Source organism: Pelodiscus sinensis, chromosome 2 (genome assembly GCF_049634645.1).
Source record: "Pelodiscus sinensis isolate JC-2024 chromosome 2, ASM4963464v1, whole genome shotgun sequence".
NCBI classification, from domain to species: domain Eukaryota; kingdom Metazoa; phylum Chordata; order Testudines; family Trionychidae; genus Pelodiscus; species Pelodiscus sinensis.
In genome coordinates this window covers 177,369,193-177,384,371 of record NC_134712.1, presented here as the reverse complement: position 1 = coordinate 177,384,371, position 15,179 = coordinate 177,369,193, and the positions used below count along the sequence as shown (strand labels likewise).

General features: G+C 40.7%; 1 protein-coding gene across 8 annotated transcripts in view; it reads right to left on the bottom strand.

Moving 5' to 3' along the window:
* ULK4 (unc-51 like kinase 4) overlaps window positions 1-15,179 on the bottom strand; it is a 421,715-nt gene that overhangs the window by 95,544 nt on the left and 310,992 nt on the right. For 7 of the 8 annotated variants that reach the window (XM_025189022.2, XM_006131810.4, XM_025189026.2 and 4 more), the window contains 2 exons: window positions 9,223-9,389; window positions 4,308-4,406 (listed from right to left, as the gene is read on the bottom strand). In XM_025189022.2, the coding sequence (XP_025044807.2) occupies window positions 4,308-4,406; window positions 9,223-9,389 (266 nt within the window). The remainder of the gene's footprint in view (window positions 1-4,307; window positions 4,407-9,222; window positions 9,390-15,179) is intronic. The other variant, XR_012901902.1, reaches the window with a different exon arrangement.

The window sequence follows — 15,179 nt, the reverse complement described above, 5'->3', positions numbered from 1 at the left end:
CGGGTTGGTCCCACAACGTCAAGGGGCGGCGCTACCAGACCAACCCGGCAGCACCCCAGCTGCTCTGCCCCAGGTGTCCCCAAGTCAGCCGCTGGTCAGCTTCAGCAGCGGCTGAATCGGCAATCACTGGGGTGCTGCTGGGTTGGTCCCGCAGCACCGAGGGGCAGCGCTACGGGACCTACCAGCAGCACTCCAGCTGCTCTGCCCCCGGCTTCCCTGATTCAGCCGCTGGTCAGTTTCAGCAGCGGCTGAATCGGGGAAGCCGGGGGCAGAGCAGCTCCAATGGTCCCGCTGCCCGGAGCACTTCCGGGTTCCTGATGGCACTGGACCATCAGATGCCGGACCAATGGAGTTTTACTGTACTTAACTATCAAGTAAATAAAGCTTCAGAGGGGTAACCAAGTTAGTCTGTAACAGGAAAAACTTAAGCAAGAAATAGTCTGGTAGCACTTTAAAGACTAACAAATGATACCATCGACATGCTTTGTTAGTCTTTAAAGTGCTACCAGACTATCTGTTTAAGTTTTATCTAGTAAATGTTATCCACAGAGGCGGAAACTATTTAAAAAAACCCACCCTGTAGAATTAAGAACCAATTCAGGCCTTGGGCTATATCCAAAGCCACATACTTTGGAATCACTATTTGTCTCCTAGCCGGGGTAGGGGCTGGGGGGCTGGGAGCAGAGGATTATAGGGAATTGGAGCCATGGGGAACTCACAATGGCTCCTGGCTGCTGTGGTGAGTTCCTCCTGGCTCCCGCCCCCTATGGTGAATTTGAGAGCCCTTTGGAGCTCATCATGTGAAACTGGAAGCCACAGTTCCCAGTATTTGTGAATTTCCTTATTAGTGGTGGATGCAGGAACACATCTACCACGAATGGTGAGTGTTCCTGCACTTAAATAAACATGGCTACAATTCTTGGTTCATGAACCAGTGGAGTTCACAGTCTACATCCTCCAACCTCCAGTTAAATGATACAGTTTATAATATCACTTGTACCCTCTGATCTCCTCCTCAGATTGCCTTATGAGGATTAATCATTATCCCTAGAATAAATATTCTCCATGGGTGACAGTGGGCTCACTCTTTGGCTGACAAGATTATGTGTTAAATGCTGCTTTGACAGAGATAATGTAAATTCGCATTGGCACAAATATTGCTTTGGGACACTTTTGACCTCAATCATTTAATTTTATAACAAAGAGCTCAATATAGATACCTTCACTAATAGGCAACTTATGCAAAGTTCAATCGAAAATAAAAAAAGTGAGAATTTACATAAACCAGTGCTATAACACATTTATGTTAAAAATTTGCACCTCTTACACAGGATACAAGGAAAGATTTATCACTTTTAAAAAATCTTTGTCAAGAATCAAAAACAAAAGAACACATAACCATTAGTGGTCATGCTTCTTGATTTATATATTTAAAACAGGAAACCCCAAGCAACATGGGAAACCATCTTCAAAACATCGTAATATTCAGAATAGTGGAACAAAGTAAAACACAGCTGTAATTGTGGCTGCTCTGATGAGAAGTGGAGGCAGCTGGTAACAAAATCAGTACATGCTAACTATAGGCAGTCCCCGGGTTACGTACAAGATAGGGACTGTAGGTTTGTTCTTAAGTTGAATTTGTATGTAAGTCGGAACCGGTACATATTGTAGGGGAAAGTTTAGCCAAACATTTCTCCAGAGCTCAGTTTTATTCTCCCACACCTCACTTCCCTCAGTCCTTTATTCTCAAGCTGAGGTGTCTGCTGAGAAAAGCCGCTCTGCGTCTACCTGGTCTGCTGGGGCGGGGGGAACGCTAGCTTCGCGTCTCCTTGGTCTGCTGGGGGGAAGCAGCTAGTGCGGGGTTGCCTCACCCCGTTTGTAAGTAGGGATCCGATGTAAGTCGGATCCATGTAACCCGGGGACTGCCTGTACATATCTCATTCTACTCTTTAACAGAAAGCTATAATAAACTTCCACGTGGTATAGCCTGAGTAAAGCTTGGTTATTATTTTTCTATACTTTAGAGAGCTAATGAAATTTAAGTCTAAAGTTCAAAGAAAGTAAGCATTTACCTATCTCCAGTTTTGCTTAAAAGGAGATTGTGAATCTGTTCAGGTTTCAAAACATACCATATACTGTACATAGATTTTTAAATTGTTTAACAAAATAGAAGGTTTGGAATATTATGTAATCCAATCTTGAACTCAATCTGCTTTTTGTTGTGAAGGCTTCAGTGGGAATTTCAAAAGGCTTTTATCCATTGCTGGTACAGGTAACTCTAATGCAGGTAATGTCTACAGACAAGCCTAGTATAGAAAATTAGAGAGAAAGCATCATACTTCCTCAGAATAGAAAATGAAATCAAAAGGTCATTATTCATGTCTGGGTACACAGAGATTTTATTGAGTTGAGACTGGGACCTTTTACCTAAATTCTTTCTTACAAATTTTAGTGGTTCAAACACCAAGTAGAAATCAGATTTGAAAAACAGAAAAAGGAGAAAGGACGGGATCAGATACTTCACTGGAAATCTAAGGTGTGACATTTAGGGAGGGATGCTAACAATGGAAATAATCCCTACTAGCTTTTCCTCCAATAATGCCCTGTGAGCACTATGGAGAGCAGACAGACCCAATGAAGTGCTAGCAGAGAGAACATTATTTATCCTGTGCTGAAGAAATTGTAATCCCTAGAACAGGTCTAGGGTAAGAGCGGTCTAGGATAAGATTGCATAAAGCAGAAACTCTCTTCAGCTCCCCTCCTGCTGTGCTGCAATTTTTGTCACAGAATCTAATCCAAACCTCTTGCTTCTGATTGGTTCCTTGCAGCCTGAATGACACTAGAAGAGAGGAACTATACACCTGCATATGTGGAGGTTAAAGCCCAAATCTTGAGAGTCGCTGATTTCAGGGTGATGTTGATGCCACAATGGCAGTGGCAATGCCTCATAAAAGCAATTTCAATATACATGTTACTTTATATACCATTCCATATTTCTGTAACATGGCACATGATATGTTACCCTTCATGAACTGCTCTAAGGCATTACTTGGCATGGATTCCATGGATTGCAAGTAATATAACTTTATCATGCCCAACTGGCATTTCCAGCTGCAAAGAAGTAGGGCAGAACCAGTTCCTCTCTCTGCTCGGACAGTCTATCATCATGTCTTGGTTCAGGGGCAGGAGTACTAACAAGGTACACTGCTAATACAGGTTACGTACAAGATAGGGACTGTAGGTTTGTTCTTAAGTTGAATTTGTATGTAAGTTGGAACTGGCGTCCAGATTCAGCCACTGTTGAAACTGACCAGCAGCTGACTACAGGAAGCCCGAGGCAGAGCTGCTCTGCCCCGGGCTTCCTGAAATCAGCCGCTGATCAGTTTCAACAGCGGCTGAATCTGGACGCCTGGGACAGAGCAGCTGGGGCGCTGCTGGGGTGCACCTCGGCGCTGCAGGGACCAACCTGGCAGCACCCCAGCTGCTCTACCCCAGGCGTTCCCAAGTCAGCTGACCAGCCGCCCTCCCCCCCCCAGCAGACCAGGCTTTTCTCGCCACGAAGGACGCGGGTGGTAGGACCGCTGAGACACGCTGCGGTCCCGCCACCCGGGTCCTCCGCGGCTTTGCTCCGCATCTCCCTGGTCTGCTGGGGTAGCCCCCCCAGCAGACCAGGGAGACGCGGAGCAGCTTTTCTCGCCACAGAGGATGCGGGAGGCAGGACCGCCCGCGTCCTCCGCAGCGAGAAAAGCCTGGTCTCCTGTGGGAGGGACGCACTAGCTGCGCCCTCCCCCCCCCAGCAGACTAGGGAGACACGGAGCAGCTTTTCTCGCCGTGGAGGACGCGGGTGGCGGGACCGCGGTGTGTCTGGGCGGTCCCGCCGCCCCCGTCCTCTGGGGCAAGAAAAGCCCCGTTCGTATGTAGGGATCTGACATAAGTCGGATCAACGTAACTCGAGGACTGCCTGTACAATCATACCATGTGTACCGCCTAAGAAAACATGAATAAAAATATCAATGTAATGCTTTAAGTAAAAATAAATTCAAGGAAAATAGTTTCATTGTCACCTGACTTATGAATCAGAAGGTGGATGGTAATAAGTGCTCATATTTCAAAATGCTCCACAGTAATAAGGTATCATGAGACAGTTTCTTTGAATTTAGGATCTTGCAATTCAAAATCCCCTGAAAAACTTGTATGAATTCTAAAAAACAAGGTGCAGCCAAAACCTTGCATTTCGCTACCAGAGTACAGGAGTAATTTCAACTTTAGTAACATTCAAAGAGACTTACAAACAAGCAATTTCTTACCAGCTGAATAAGCAGGCTAATTAGGTCTGTCAGGGGTTTATTGATAAGCAGAAGGTCTTCAGCAGCCTGGGTGTCCCCTCCTGTGCCAGATTTCTGTGCCTTAATGAGACAAGAAAAAATAAAAAGGCACCTTGGTGAGTGCTCAGCTTTGAGAAACAAGTAAGTTCCATTAGGTGGTACAAATTTGAATGGAAGTTCGAAGGAGGTGTTCTTATATTCCCTTTCCTAGTTAAGTATTCTGGGATCCCAATGAGAAGTTATAGTCTGATTGTGTCTGTAACAATAAACACAAAGCAAAAAGGACTCATGCTGTCACATCCACTCTAAACTGGTTTAATATGATGACTTATGTGACATTTCTTCTGCAAAATACGTACCTTTTGTGTGTGTGTGTGTGTGTGTGTGTGAGAATTCATAATAAAGGATGGCTATCTACAGTCTTTGGTTTTTGTATATACTCTCTCTCCACAAATATCTTCTTTATCTTTACTATATATTTTAGAAATATGTTCTGTGTCCATTTGTTCAAGAATTCCTCCTGAATGGTAAGAGTTTAGGACCACCAAATTTGATATGTAGCTTCCGCTTATCATAACTTAAAGCAAAGTCAGGGTTTGGTTGTGCCAGGACAATACACAGAAGAAACACTATACATTTTACATATTTCCCTTCTCTCCCACCTAGCTCTGGTCATTTACATGAGAAAAGGGTTTTGCTCTGAGTTACTTGAAATCCCCGTTTTGAACGACAAAGGGTACAATCAAAAGAGTTTCCACAGGAATTAGCTGGCAATATTTGTAATGTGCTTTGAGATCTTTGGATGCCATTACAGAAATGCAAAGTATTATAAGTTTTATCACATGCACAAGATTATAGTAACATAACTTTGTGTTGAGTTTCTATCAGAAGATTTTGATTATCTTTCTGCCACATATTTCAAAAGCTAAGTTCACAGGATATGCCTGGTTGATATTATCACTGATTATGTAAATTTGCATGAACAAAAAAGTGGATTTTTAACTATCATTTCATACCCATGAAATTCTTTTAAATTCAGCTGAACTTTTTTAGTTGTATGAAACCATGTGTGCATACAGTCTGCTTTCTTTTGGATTTCCCCCTCTCCTTCTCAGTACAGTAAGATTTTGTGCCCTCCTCAAGATTACAAAAAAAAAATGTATCATAGTCAAGACAGGCAAACAAGGCCTGCCAATGCAATTAGTCTAGATACAAAAGTCATTGTTTGTCAACTAACTGAAAGCACTAATCAGATCATCTTATTACCAGGAAATCATAGGACTAGCTCAGGTTGGATATAAAGAGACAAGCACAAAATGCAATCCCTTTGACTAATACCCTTTTAAAATTTCATTTGGGAAGTCTTCTAGATGGAGCAGACAGATCTCCGACATAGCACTTTTACGTTTGCATTTAATCACAGCAAAAAAGTATTTGGGTTGCGGGAGGAAGGAAAAACTTTTTTTAGTGCACCTACACAAGCAGATTTGTGTAGTGCACCTACACAAGCAGAGACATTCTGTGATCAGCCACCCATTTCAAATATGAGTAACCATTTGTAAAGTCCACATAACAACACCTCAGTAGTGAATCACCAATGAGTTACATGACTTTATTTGTATTTTTTTAATATCCAAAATACACAAGGGGAAATGTTTTTGAAGTTTCACTGAGAAAATGTCAAATTAGACTATTTATAAAGTGCACCAAAAGAAAAAAAATCAACAAGGATGTGTTGTTAGTATTAGGGATGAGAATGGTTAACTGGTAGCACCACCCTTACCAGGTGATACTTACTGGTTACAGTTAACTGACAAGGGGAGGGGCTGCTCTAGCCCAGCAGGGACCACCATTGGTTGGGTCACTCCAGCCTAGCCTGAGAAGCTCTTGCCTGTGGTGGGGCAGGTCACTCCATTGGTTGGGTCACTCCAGCCCGGCCACCTGCCCCTGCTTAAGTGGTTAACTGGTTAACTGATTAAACAGAACTTTATATCCCTAGTTAGCATATTGCATGGCACTGACTTCAGCTAGCTAATGATAAATGAAGGAATACATTTATTAAGAAGTTAGCTTACAATACATACAAGAACTTGCTCCAAAAATTCATTAAAGTGAATGTAGGTCTTCCCATTGACTTCAGTTGGCATTAGAGGCATTCAGAGATTTAATACTCGTGGTTCAGAATTACTAATGTACACATTGGGATCTGATCACATGGGAAACAGTTTGGCAAACAAAGATGTAACTAAAAAATGGGAACAAAAATCTACTTATAAAGGAAAACATGCAGGTTTCAGAAGTTTTCTGTCAAATGAAAATAGGTGTCTTTTGACATTTCTTGCCTGTAGAATCCTAATCAGGGTCAAATCAGCAGCTTTATGGAATCATTTTAATGTTTTAAAAACCCTTCTTTTGAGCTAGAATATTGTATTTGAGAGGCTGATAGCACAAACTTGGATGTGTGTCTTGCAGCACAAAATCAGAAAGGTCTATAATAAATAATGGTTGATGTACATTTCAAAAGAGAAATACATTTTAGGTGTGGAATAGTTCCAAGATGTGCTCTTGAAACTTTAAAAATGTACAGAATTATACAACGTACTTCAAATTATGCTGAACTGCTGAATAAACAACTAGCTTATTAAAAAGCTTGCAGTTCCAACCTACTATTATTCATCATAGGATCAACACTATGTCCTTATTACATGTTCTGTATCATGGGAGAAAAATGCTTTGTTTTCATACAGCGCCTACTACAATCACAACTGTTTCTTTAGTAATACAAAGGAGTAAAATATAACCAAAAAAGGACCCAGACGTATCCAACAGAAAACCCTAGTTTCTCGTCCACATACCCAATCTGTTCTAATTTTATTGGAGACAAGGTGGGCAAACTAATATCATTTATTGGACCAAATTTCTGTTTCACCATCATAGCTATTGAGATATCTGATGCACTGGATGACACACAGACTTTGAAAGTTATGGGGTAGGGGGTACAAATTATTGTAGCAGTGGAGATAAGTCTGCAGGTTTTGCATCTGCAGTTTTGACAGACTCCACTGACAGTTTAGCATGGGTCCAACACATGCCTATCATGTGTGAACCTCATCCAGTGCATCACATGTTCCAACAACTATGTGGGTGAAACTAGACAATGACTATGCTTTCAAAAGAACTCAGAAAGAAAAATTATGAGATAAACCTGCCCCCCATCTTTTACTGAACATTTTTATAAAATTTATCACTCTATATCTGACCTTTGAGTCCTCATCCTCAAAGAAAACCTGAACATTGCCTTCAAAAGATGAACCTGAGAAATACATTTCATAACTATGCAGTACCCTAAAAACTACAAACTTAATAGAGACACTGGTTTATTGTAAGGATGTTAAATATTGACTAATTGACTAATCGAATAGTCGATTCATTTTGCATCAACTATTTGATTAGTCAATAGGGTGAAAGTGCCACATGGAGCCCGGGATCAACTGCCGCTTTGAAGTACCTTCTTCTCTTCCCTCCCTTGCTGCTTCTTTCTGATAGAGGCAGCAAGTTGGGGGGAGGGGGAAGAGAGGGAGGAAGTGACTAGTTGACTAGCATGTTGATTATCTGATAAGCATATATAAATTATTCTAGATAGCTAACTGCAAAGCTGATTGTGAAGAATAATAAATGAATCTCACTAAAATAGATGAGTGGGTAACACCACAACCAGTGAAACTGAGTGTTGATAAATGCAAAGTAATGCACACTAGAAAACATAATCCCAACTATATAAAATGAGGTCTAAATTTGATGTTACCATGCAGAAAAGGGATCTTAGTGTCATGGTGGATAGTTCTTTGAAAATGTGTAGCAGAGATTAAGAAAGCTAAAAACATTAGGAACTATCAGAAAATAAATAGATTATAAAATGGAAGACATCATAATGCCATTATATAAATACATGGTATGCCCACACCATGAATATGGCATGCTGTTCTGGTTGCCCCCTTTCAACTTAGAAAAGAGACAATTGAAGGGAAATATTAGGTCTATAAAATCATGAATTGTATGGAGAAAATGAATGGTGACGTGTTATTTATCTCATCACAAAACAAAAGAATGAGGAGTGTCCCAATGGAAGGAACAAATTGCAGGTTTAAAATGAACAAAAGTAAGTACTTCTTCACACAATGCAGTCAATCTGTGGAATAATTGTCAGGGGTTATTGTGAAGACCAAAAATATAAGTGGTTTTGTAAAAGAGAATTAGATAAATTCATGAAAGATAGCTCCAACAATAGCTATCTGTCAAATAGTCAGGGTTTCAACCTTATGATCTAAGTGTCCCTAAACCTCCAACTGCCAGAAGCTGGAACTGGATGACAGAAAGTGGATGACTGCAAATTAGTCTTTTCTGTTCATTCCCTGTGAAGAATCTGGCACTGGCCACTGTTAGAGACAAGGTACTGGGCTAGATGGACCACTGATCTGACCCAGTATAGCCATTCTTAACATGTAACACACTCTGCTGCCTACTAATCCTCCTTTGACCTATGATTGGAGAGATGTTAACTGCCCATTTTAAGTGGTCTCTTAGAAATGAGTTCTTGTGCTTAACAATTTGTCCATCTTGTATTTCAGTTTGAACACACTAGTTTTCTTCTCTCTACTTGAAGAAGAAATCTATGAAGTTTGAAAGCGTATTCCTTCCACCAGCAGAAGTTAGTCCAATAAAAGAGATTAACTCACCCACCTTGTAACTCTTGTATCCTAAAACCAAAATGGATACAAAAACATGGCAAACCAATTTTACTGATTTTTTAATGGGGAATTCAGTACTGGGGAGAACAGGGATAAGGCTAAAAATAATTTACACTGGTGACTACTCTAGCAGAAAATAGATTCCCTACCTGTAAAGTCAGACGGATGATATTCACTGTGTATATTAGCATGCAATGCAAAATGTCAAGCAAGGACAGCAATAATCCATTAGCTGTCTTGATAGTGCTTTTATCATCCACTTCTAAGTACACAGCTGCAGTTTCTATTAAAAGATTACAGATGTGATGAACCAGTCCTAAACAGATAGAAAAACAAAATAAATAAGACATGGTATCAGAAAAGAACATCAATTTGGAATTTAGCTGTATATAAGCAATAATGCCTCATCAGAAAGTAAGAATTTCATATACTGAATATTCATCAAATGCTTGGCTTTTCTCCCTCCACTTTTATAATTAACGTTTTAAAATAAAAGATTTTCATGGAGCTCTGTCCGTGTAGAGCAGCTTGCAAGACTGGGGCTTAAGCTGGTATAATCAACTGTTATATATTCTTTGAGAGTTCTCTAGTACCCATTGAATAAACAATAACTAGTTACTTTAAATCAATGCATAACATGCTGGAAAATACAGCCTATGGACAAGTAATGTTTGCAGATTCCTTCCTAGTGGTCAACAGAATTAAGTGACTTGCCTAAGATCAGACAATGAATTACTATCAGAGTTGAGAATGGAACCGGAAGTCCCTGGTGAACTCCTAATCCTATTTCCTCCTCACAATGTCGTGATTTGTAAAACAGAATAATACCAGGCTTAATGTAAAATATATTTGATATAACACTGAACTTTTATAATGGAGAGAAACATTGAAAATTAATTTGGAAAACTATTAATATTTGTTTGACTAACACTAGTAAGACTCTCCCTGAAAATGCCTTTTTTGCTTTGACATTTTCTTTCTGCTCCTTTGTAATTTAATGTTGCTGGTCAAAATACCACTTCTTCTGGCTGCATAAACCACAAATCAATGCATGTGTTAGGAGAAACTTACACACATACTAATCAATGTAAAATAAACAAAATCAATTCAGAAAGCTAGCCACCTTCAAATAAAAAGTGACTAAGTTAATTATCTATTAACTTTCCAATTAATTTCCTTTAAATTAAAGTTTCATAAAGAAAGATATTCTATTCCTCACCAATGAACACAATTATGTTTAACAATATTGTAGGATCATCTTGAAGGTGGTAATGGAATTTCATCCAGATTGAGACTTGCTACTGCTGCTGTAAATTAGTATGGCGATACTGTACTGTTGGAGGTGCAACTCTTCATACGAGGTGCTAATCTGAGGTCTTTCTTCCAATTTTCTGGTGGCTGTCCAGGAATCAGTTAAACATTTTATGGCATTACCAAAAGAGAATAGGGGACGATCTCGGTGTCCCCTCTCAATAGAATATTTGTTAGTATTTCCTCTCTCAAGAGAAGTTTATATGCTCATGTTGGCTTTGAGAGCCATTGTTGAAAACATAAAAGCTATTGTATTTGGTCACTTCACTGAACAGAGAGGAGTCCATGACAGAAAGGATATTTTTGGCTGATCAGTAAACCAACTTTAATTCAAATAAAGAAAAAAACGGAATTAATAATGTAATATAATCATTTTGGGTATTTTAATAAATGGAGAGAGAAAGATGAAAACAGAATTATAGTAAAATTTTAAAACGGGCCACATCACTCCTTCTCTGTTAAGATTTTGTGTACTTTTGAAATATTTTTGTGAAGATGCACAAAAAGTTCATGTAGGCCTTTTTACCATATCAATGACACACACACCATTGACATAAAAGCCCAAATAAAAATGCTGCTCTTATTCTTAAACACACAATATAATTAACTAACCAATCAATTTCTGATACATACTGACTGCAAAAACCTGCAACAATAAATTAATAACAGTAAAAACAAACACAAGCCCTACACCAGAGTTTATCCCTAAACATTAAAAAATGCCTGGGATTCCACAGAGTCCACTAAGGCCTTTGCTATTGCTACATAAAAAATACTCAGATACTATGATGTTGCACTGCAGTATGAGATGGACCAATGGATAGAAACAAAGAATAAGAGCAGCACTTAACCCAGAACTTAGGGAGTTAGCCTAGGATTTAGGAGACCTTGATTTAATTCTGTGCTTTAAAGACCTTTGACAATCTGGTTCTTACTCTCTGCCCCCCAATTCCCTATTAATACCTAGAAAGGGTGATGTGATGACAAATACATTAAAACAGGGGTCGGAAAACTTTTTGGTCTGAGGGCCTCATCTGGTAGGGAAATTGTAGGGAGGGCTGAATAGAGAAGGCTGAGGGAAAAGGTGTCTTCCCAAACAGCCAGGTATGCCCCTTCCAAAATCCCTACACCCTATTCAATTCACCCTCCCCCCCCCCACCGCCCGCTCCTCACCCCTAACTGCTCCTCCCAGAACTCCCACTCATTATTCAACTGCCCACTCACCGACCATCTCCTCCAATATAATCCCTCATGCTCCCCATTTTCTGACAACTCCCTGGAGGTCTCCACTCCCTATCCAATCTCTTCTGCTCCCTGCCTCCTGAGTGTGCTGTCTGGAGCACTGGGGCTGGCTGACTATCTTATTACAAAGCAATTTCAAAAACCAGCTGAAAAGAGAAGGTGCAGAATTCACCTTCATCTGCAAATCTGATGCCTTTAATCAAGGTCCCAACAAAGACCTTACTTGGATGGAAGCTACATTCAATGCTCTAATAACATTACAAGTTAAGTATCGGGCATTTACAGCCCACTCTATTAGCCTCATTTAGCACTGACACTCTAATTGACAATTTTCCCCCTTCTCTTTCCCTCCCCATCCTCTCTTTTTCTGCTATTTATTTGCAACTCTGGACCCCTAGTTCCATTCATCTGAAGAAGTGGGTTGTGCCCACAAAACCTCATGATACCCTCTACATTTTTGTTAGTCTCTTAGGGTATGTCTACACGGCACACTTATTTCAAAATAAGCTATTTCAGAAGAAATACTCCAAAATAGCTTATTTAAAAATAGCACATCTACACTACAGCAAAGCCTCAAAATTAGCCCAAGGCAGACATCCCGAATATGTATGTGCTACTTTGATTTAGAGCCCCAGGAGGCACTGGGGAGTAATTACTTTGAATGGCCTTGGGGAGGAGCTATTTCAAAATAGTAGTAGTGGAGCATCCACACTACTGCTAATCCAAAATAGCTATTTCAGAATAGGTGTTATTCCTCGTGGAATGAGGTTTACAGATTTCAAAAGAAGCCATCCGATATTTTGAAATTATTTAAAAATAACAGAATTGCTGTTTGGACGCTCACATTGTTATTTTGAAATAATGGCCATTATTCTGAAATAACATTGCTGTGTAGACGCTAAGGCGCTGCAGGACCATTCATTGTTCTTCCAAGTTTTTTCACAGAGTATCTGTGAGAATGGGAAAAGAAGAGAGTTCTGTTTCCACATTACTAAAGCGTCAGAAGAGAACTGATGTAAATTTTGGCTGTAGCTTCTTAAATAAGCTGATGCCAAATGAGTGAATTTGCAAAGCAGAGTGACTTTTCATTCTATCAAAGAACATTCAATAGTCATTCTGTGTCTGGACCTTGGTGTATGTGTATAATGGGGAGTGAGCAACTGAATCTTCCCTTGGTGCTGTCGAGATAGCAAGTGTTTGTTTTCACGAGCAGGGATGCAAGGGCTAAGATGGGTCCTTCAGAAGAACAACTGACATTTCTACATTTCCAGTAATAATATGCTGGTTGGGGAAGAATGTCCCTTGCTTGCAGCTTTCTGAAAAGTCTTCTGTTCTTAAATATGTGAGTGTCCTTTCCCAGCCAGCCCACCTTGCTGTCAGTGAAGCGACTAAAGGGTCTATTAGTGCAGGGTTCTCAAACTGGAGGTCATGACTCTTCACAGGGTCACAAAATAGTTACATGGATATTGTGAGCCATCCATTCTATAGGGCTGTGGCAGCATATGCACTCCCTGTCATCGGTGTGACCTTATTCCAGGGTGCGGACACTGACTCCTTGGCCATCTCTACAATCTGTGAATCTTCCATTGTCTCTCGGTAACCCTGAGTCCATAAGTGGCCCCGCGAGCACGGCAGTGAGGTCCAACGGCCAGAGTCCATACACACCCTCTTGGTTCAAGGCAGTGTGGTCTCCTAGCCAGCATCAGTAAATAGCCCTCAGTTCAGGGCAGGGTGGCCTACTAGCCAAAGTCAATGAGGTTGGGGCTAACGCTCTGGAACTCCGTGGGGGTTGCGCTGTGGCTGTCTCCCGGGTCTCCGGTTCCCACAGTTGGGGTTTCTGGTTGCAGCGGCTCAGAAGCTCTAGCTGGAGGCCCTTCTCCTTTACTGGCCCGCCCAGACTGAGCTGTTTGCTTCCTTTTATACTGCCCCAGCATTTGGACCATGCCTAGTCTGGGTGAAGGGGCGGAACTTCCTCCACCCATAGGGTCTTAGCCCCACCTGCTTCATGCAGAGTATGCTCTCCCTGTCACAAGGGCTGACAGTCTTAAGGTTCCATTAAATTGCCCCACCCATATTTATAAGTTAGAGGGGTCATATCCAGAGTCTTACTGTGAGAAAGGGTAACCAGGAGTCCGGTGGCACCATAAAGACTAACAGCTCAGGAACCCAATGGTTACAAATTCATCCACAGTTACCCGCACATTACTGAAAGCCACATTCCTTTGTAGCGTAAGATGTTTAATGACCTTACACAGTAGGATGGCAACAACTCCCAATGTGGATTTTCCAACTCCAAACAAACTCCCCACTGACTGAAAGCAATCTGGCATAGTATAAAGCTTGATTCTGATGTCTTTGTGTTGAAGATCTGGGGTGACCTCAGCACACAAAACCAGGAATGTATCCTTTTGCATCCAAGAATTCTGCAGCTATGGCTCATCATCTGAAACCTGCATTACTATGCAATCCTACCCATAAATGTGAGTTTCTTAGGTCTAGAAATGGCAATCCACTGTGTTGAGCTGCTCTACAAATGCCATCAAGAACCTGGATTTATTTTTATTTTTTTGCTGGGTGCGTTAGCAGCCAGCTATTGTATTTGAACATCTTCACACCTTCCTTGTTGCACTCTAGGTTGTAGAATCATAGAATCCTAGAACTGGAAGGGACCGTGAGGGGTCACTGAGTCCAGTCCTCTGCCTTCACGGTTGGACCAAGCACTGTCTAGATCATCCTTAACAGATGTCTATTGTTAAATATCTTCAGTGATGGATATTCCACAACCCCACTAGGCAATTTATTCCAGTGTTTAAGCACCCTGATGGTTAGCAAGTTTTTCTTTTAGATACTTCAAAACTGATATCATGACACTCTCAGTGTTTTCTTTTCTAACTTAAACAAGCCCAATTATTTCAGTCTTCCCTTATAGCTCATGTTTTCTAGACCCTTAATCATTTTTCTTGCTCTTCTCTGAACCTTCTCCAATTTCTCCACATCTTTCTTGAAATGCGGTGACCAGAACTGGACACAACACTCCAAATGAGGCCTAATCAGTGCCGAGTAGAGCGGAAGAATGACTTCTCGTGACTTGTTCACAATACTCCTGTTAATGCATCCCAGAATCATGTTTGCTTTTTTTGCAACAGTGTCTCACTGTTGACTCATGTTTAACTTGTGGTCCACTACGACCCCTAAATCTCTTTCAGCAGGACTCCTTCCTAGACAGTCTCTTTCCATTTTGTATGTGTGAAACGGATTGTTCCTTCTTAAGTGGAGTACTTTGCATTTTCCTTATTAAACTTTATTATGTTTACCTCAGACCATTTCTCTAGGTCCAGATCATTTTGAGTTTTGACCTTATCCTCCAAAGTACTTGCAACTCTTCCCAGCCTGCTAACATCTGCAAACTTAATAATTGTACTCTCTATGCCATCATCTAAATCACTGATGAATATATTGAACAGAACCTAGTAGTATTAGTAGTAGTACTACTATTATACTACTACTACAGAGTAGTAGTAATTCTACTACTACTACTACTACTTGTTTGGAC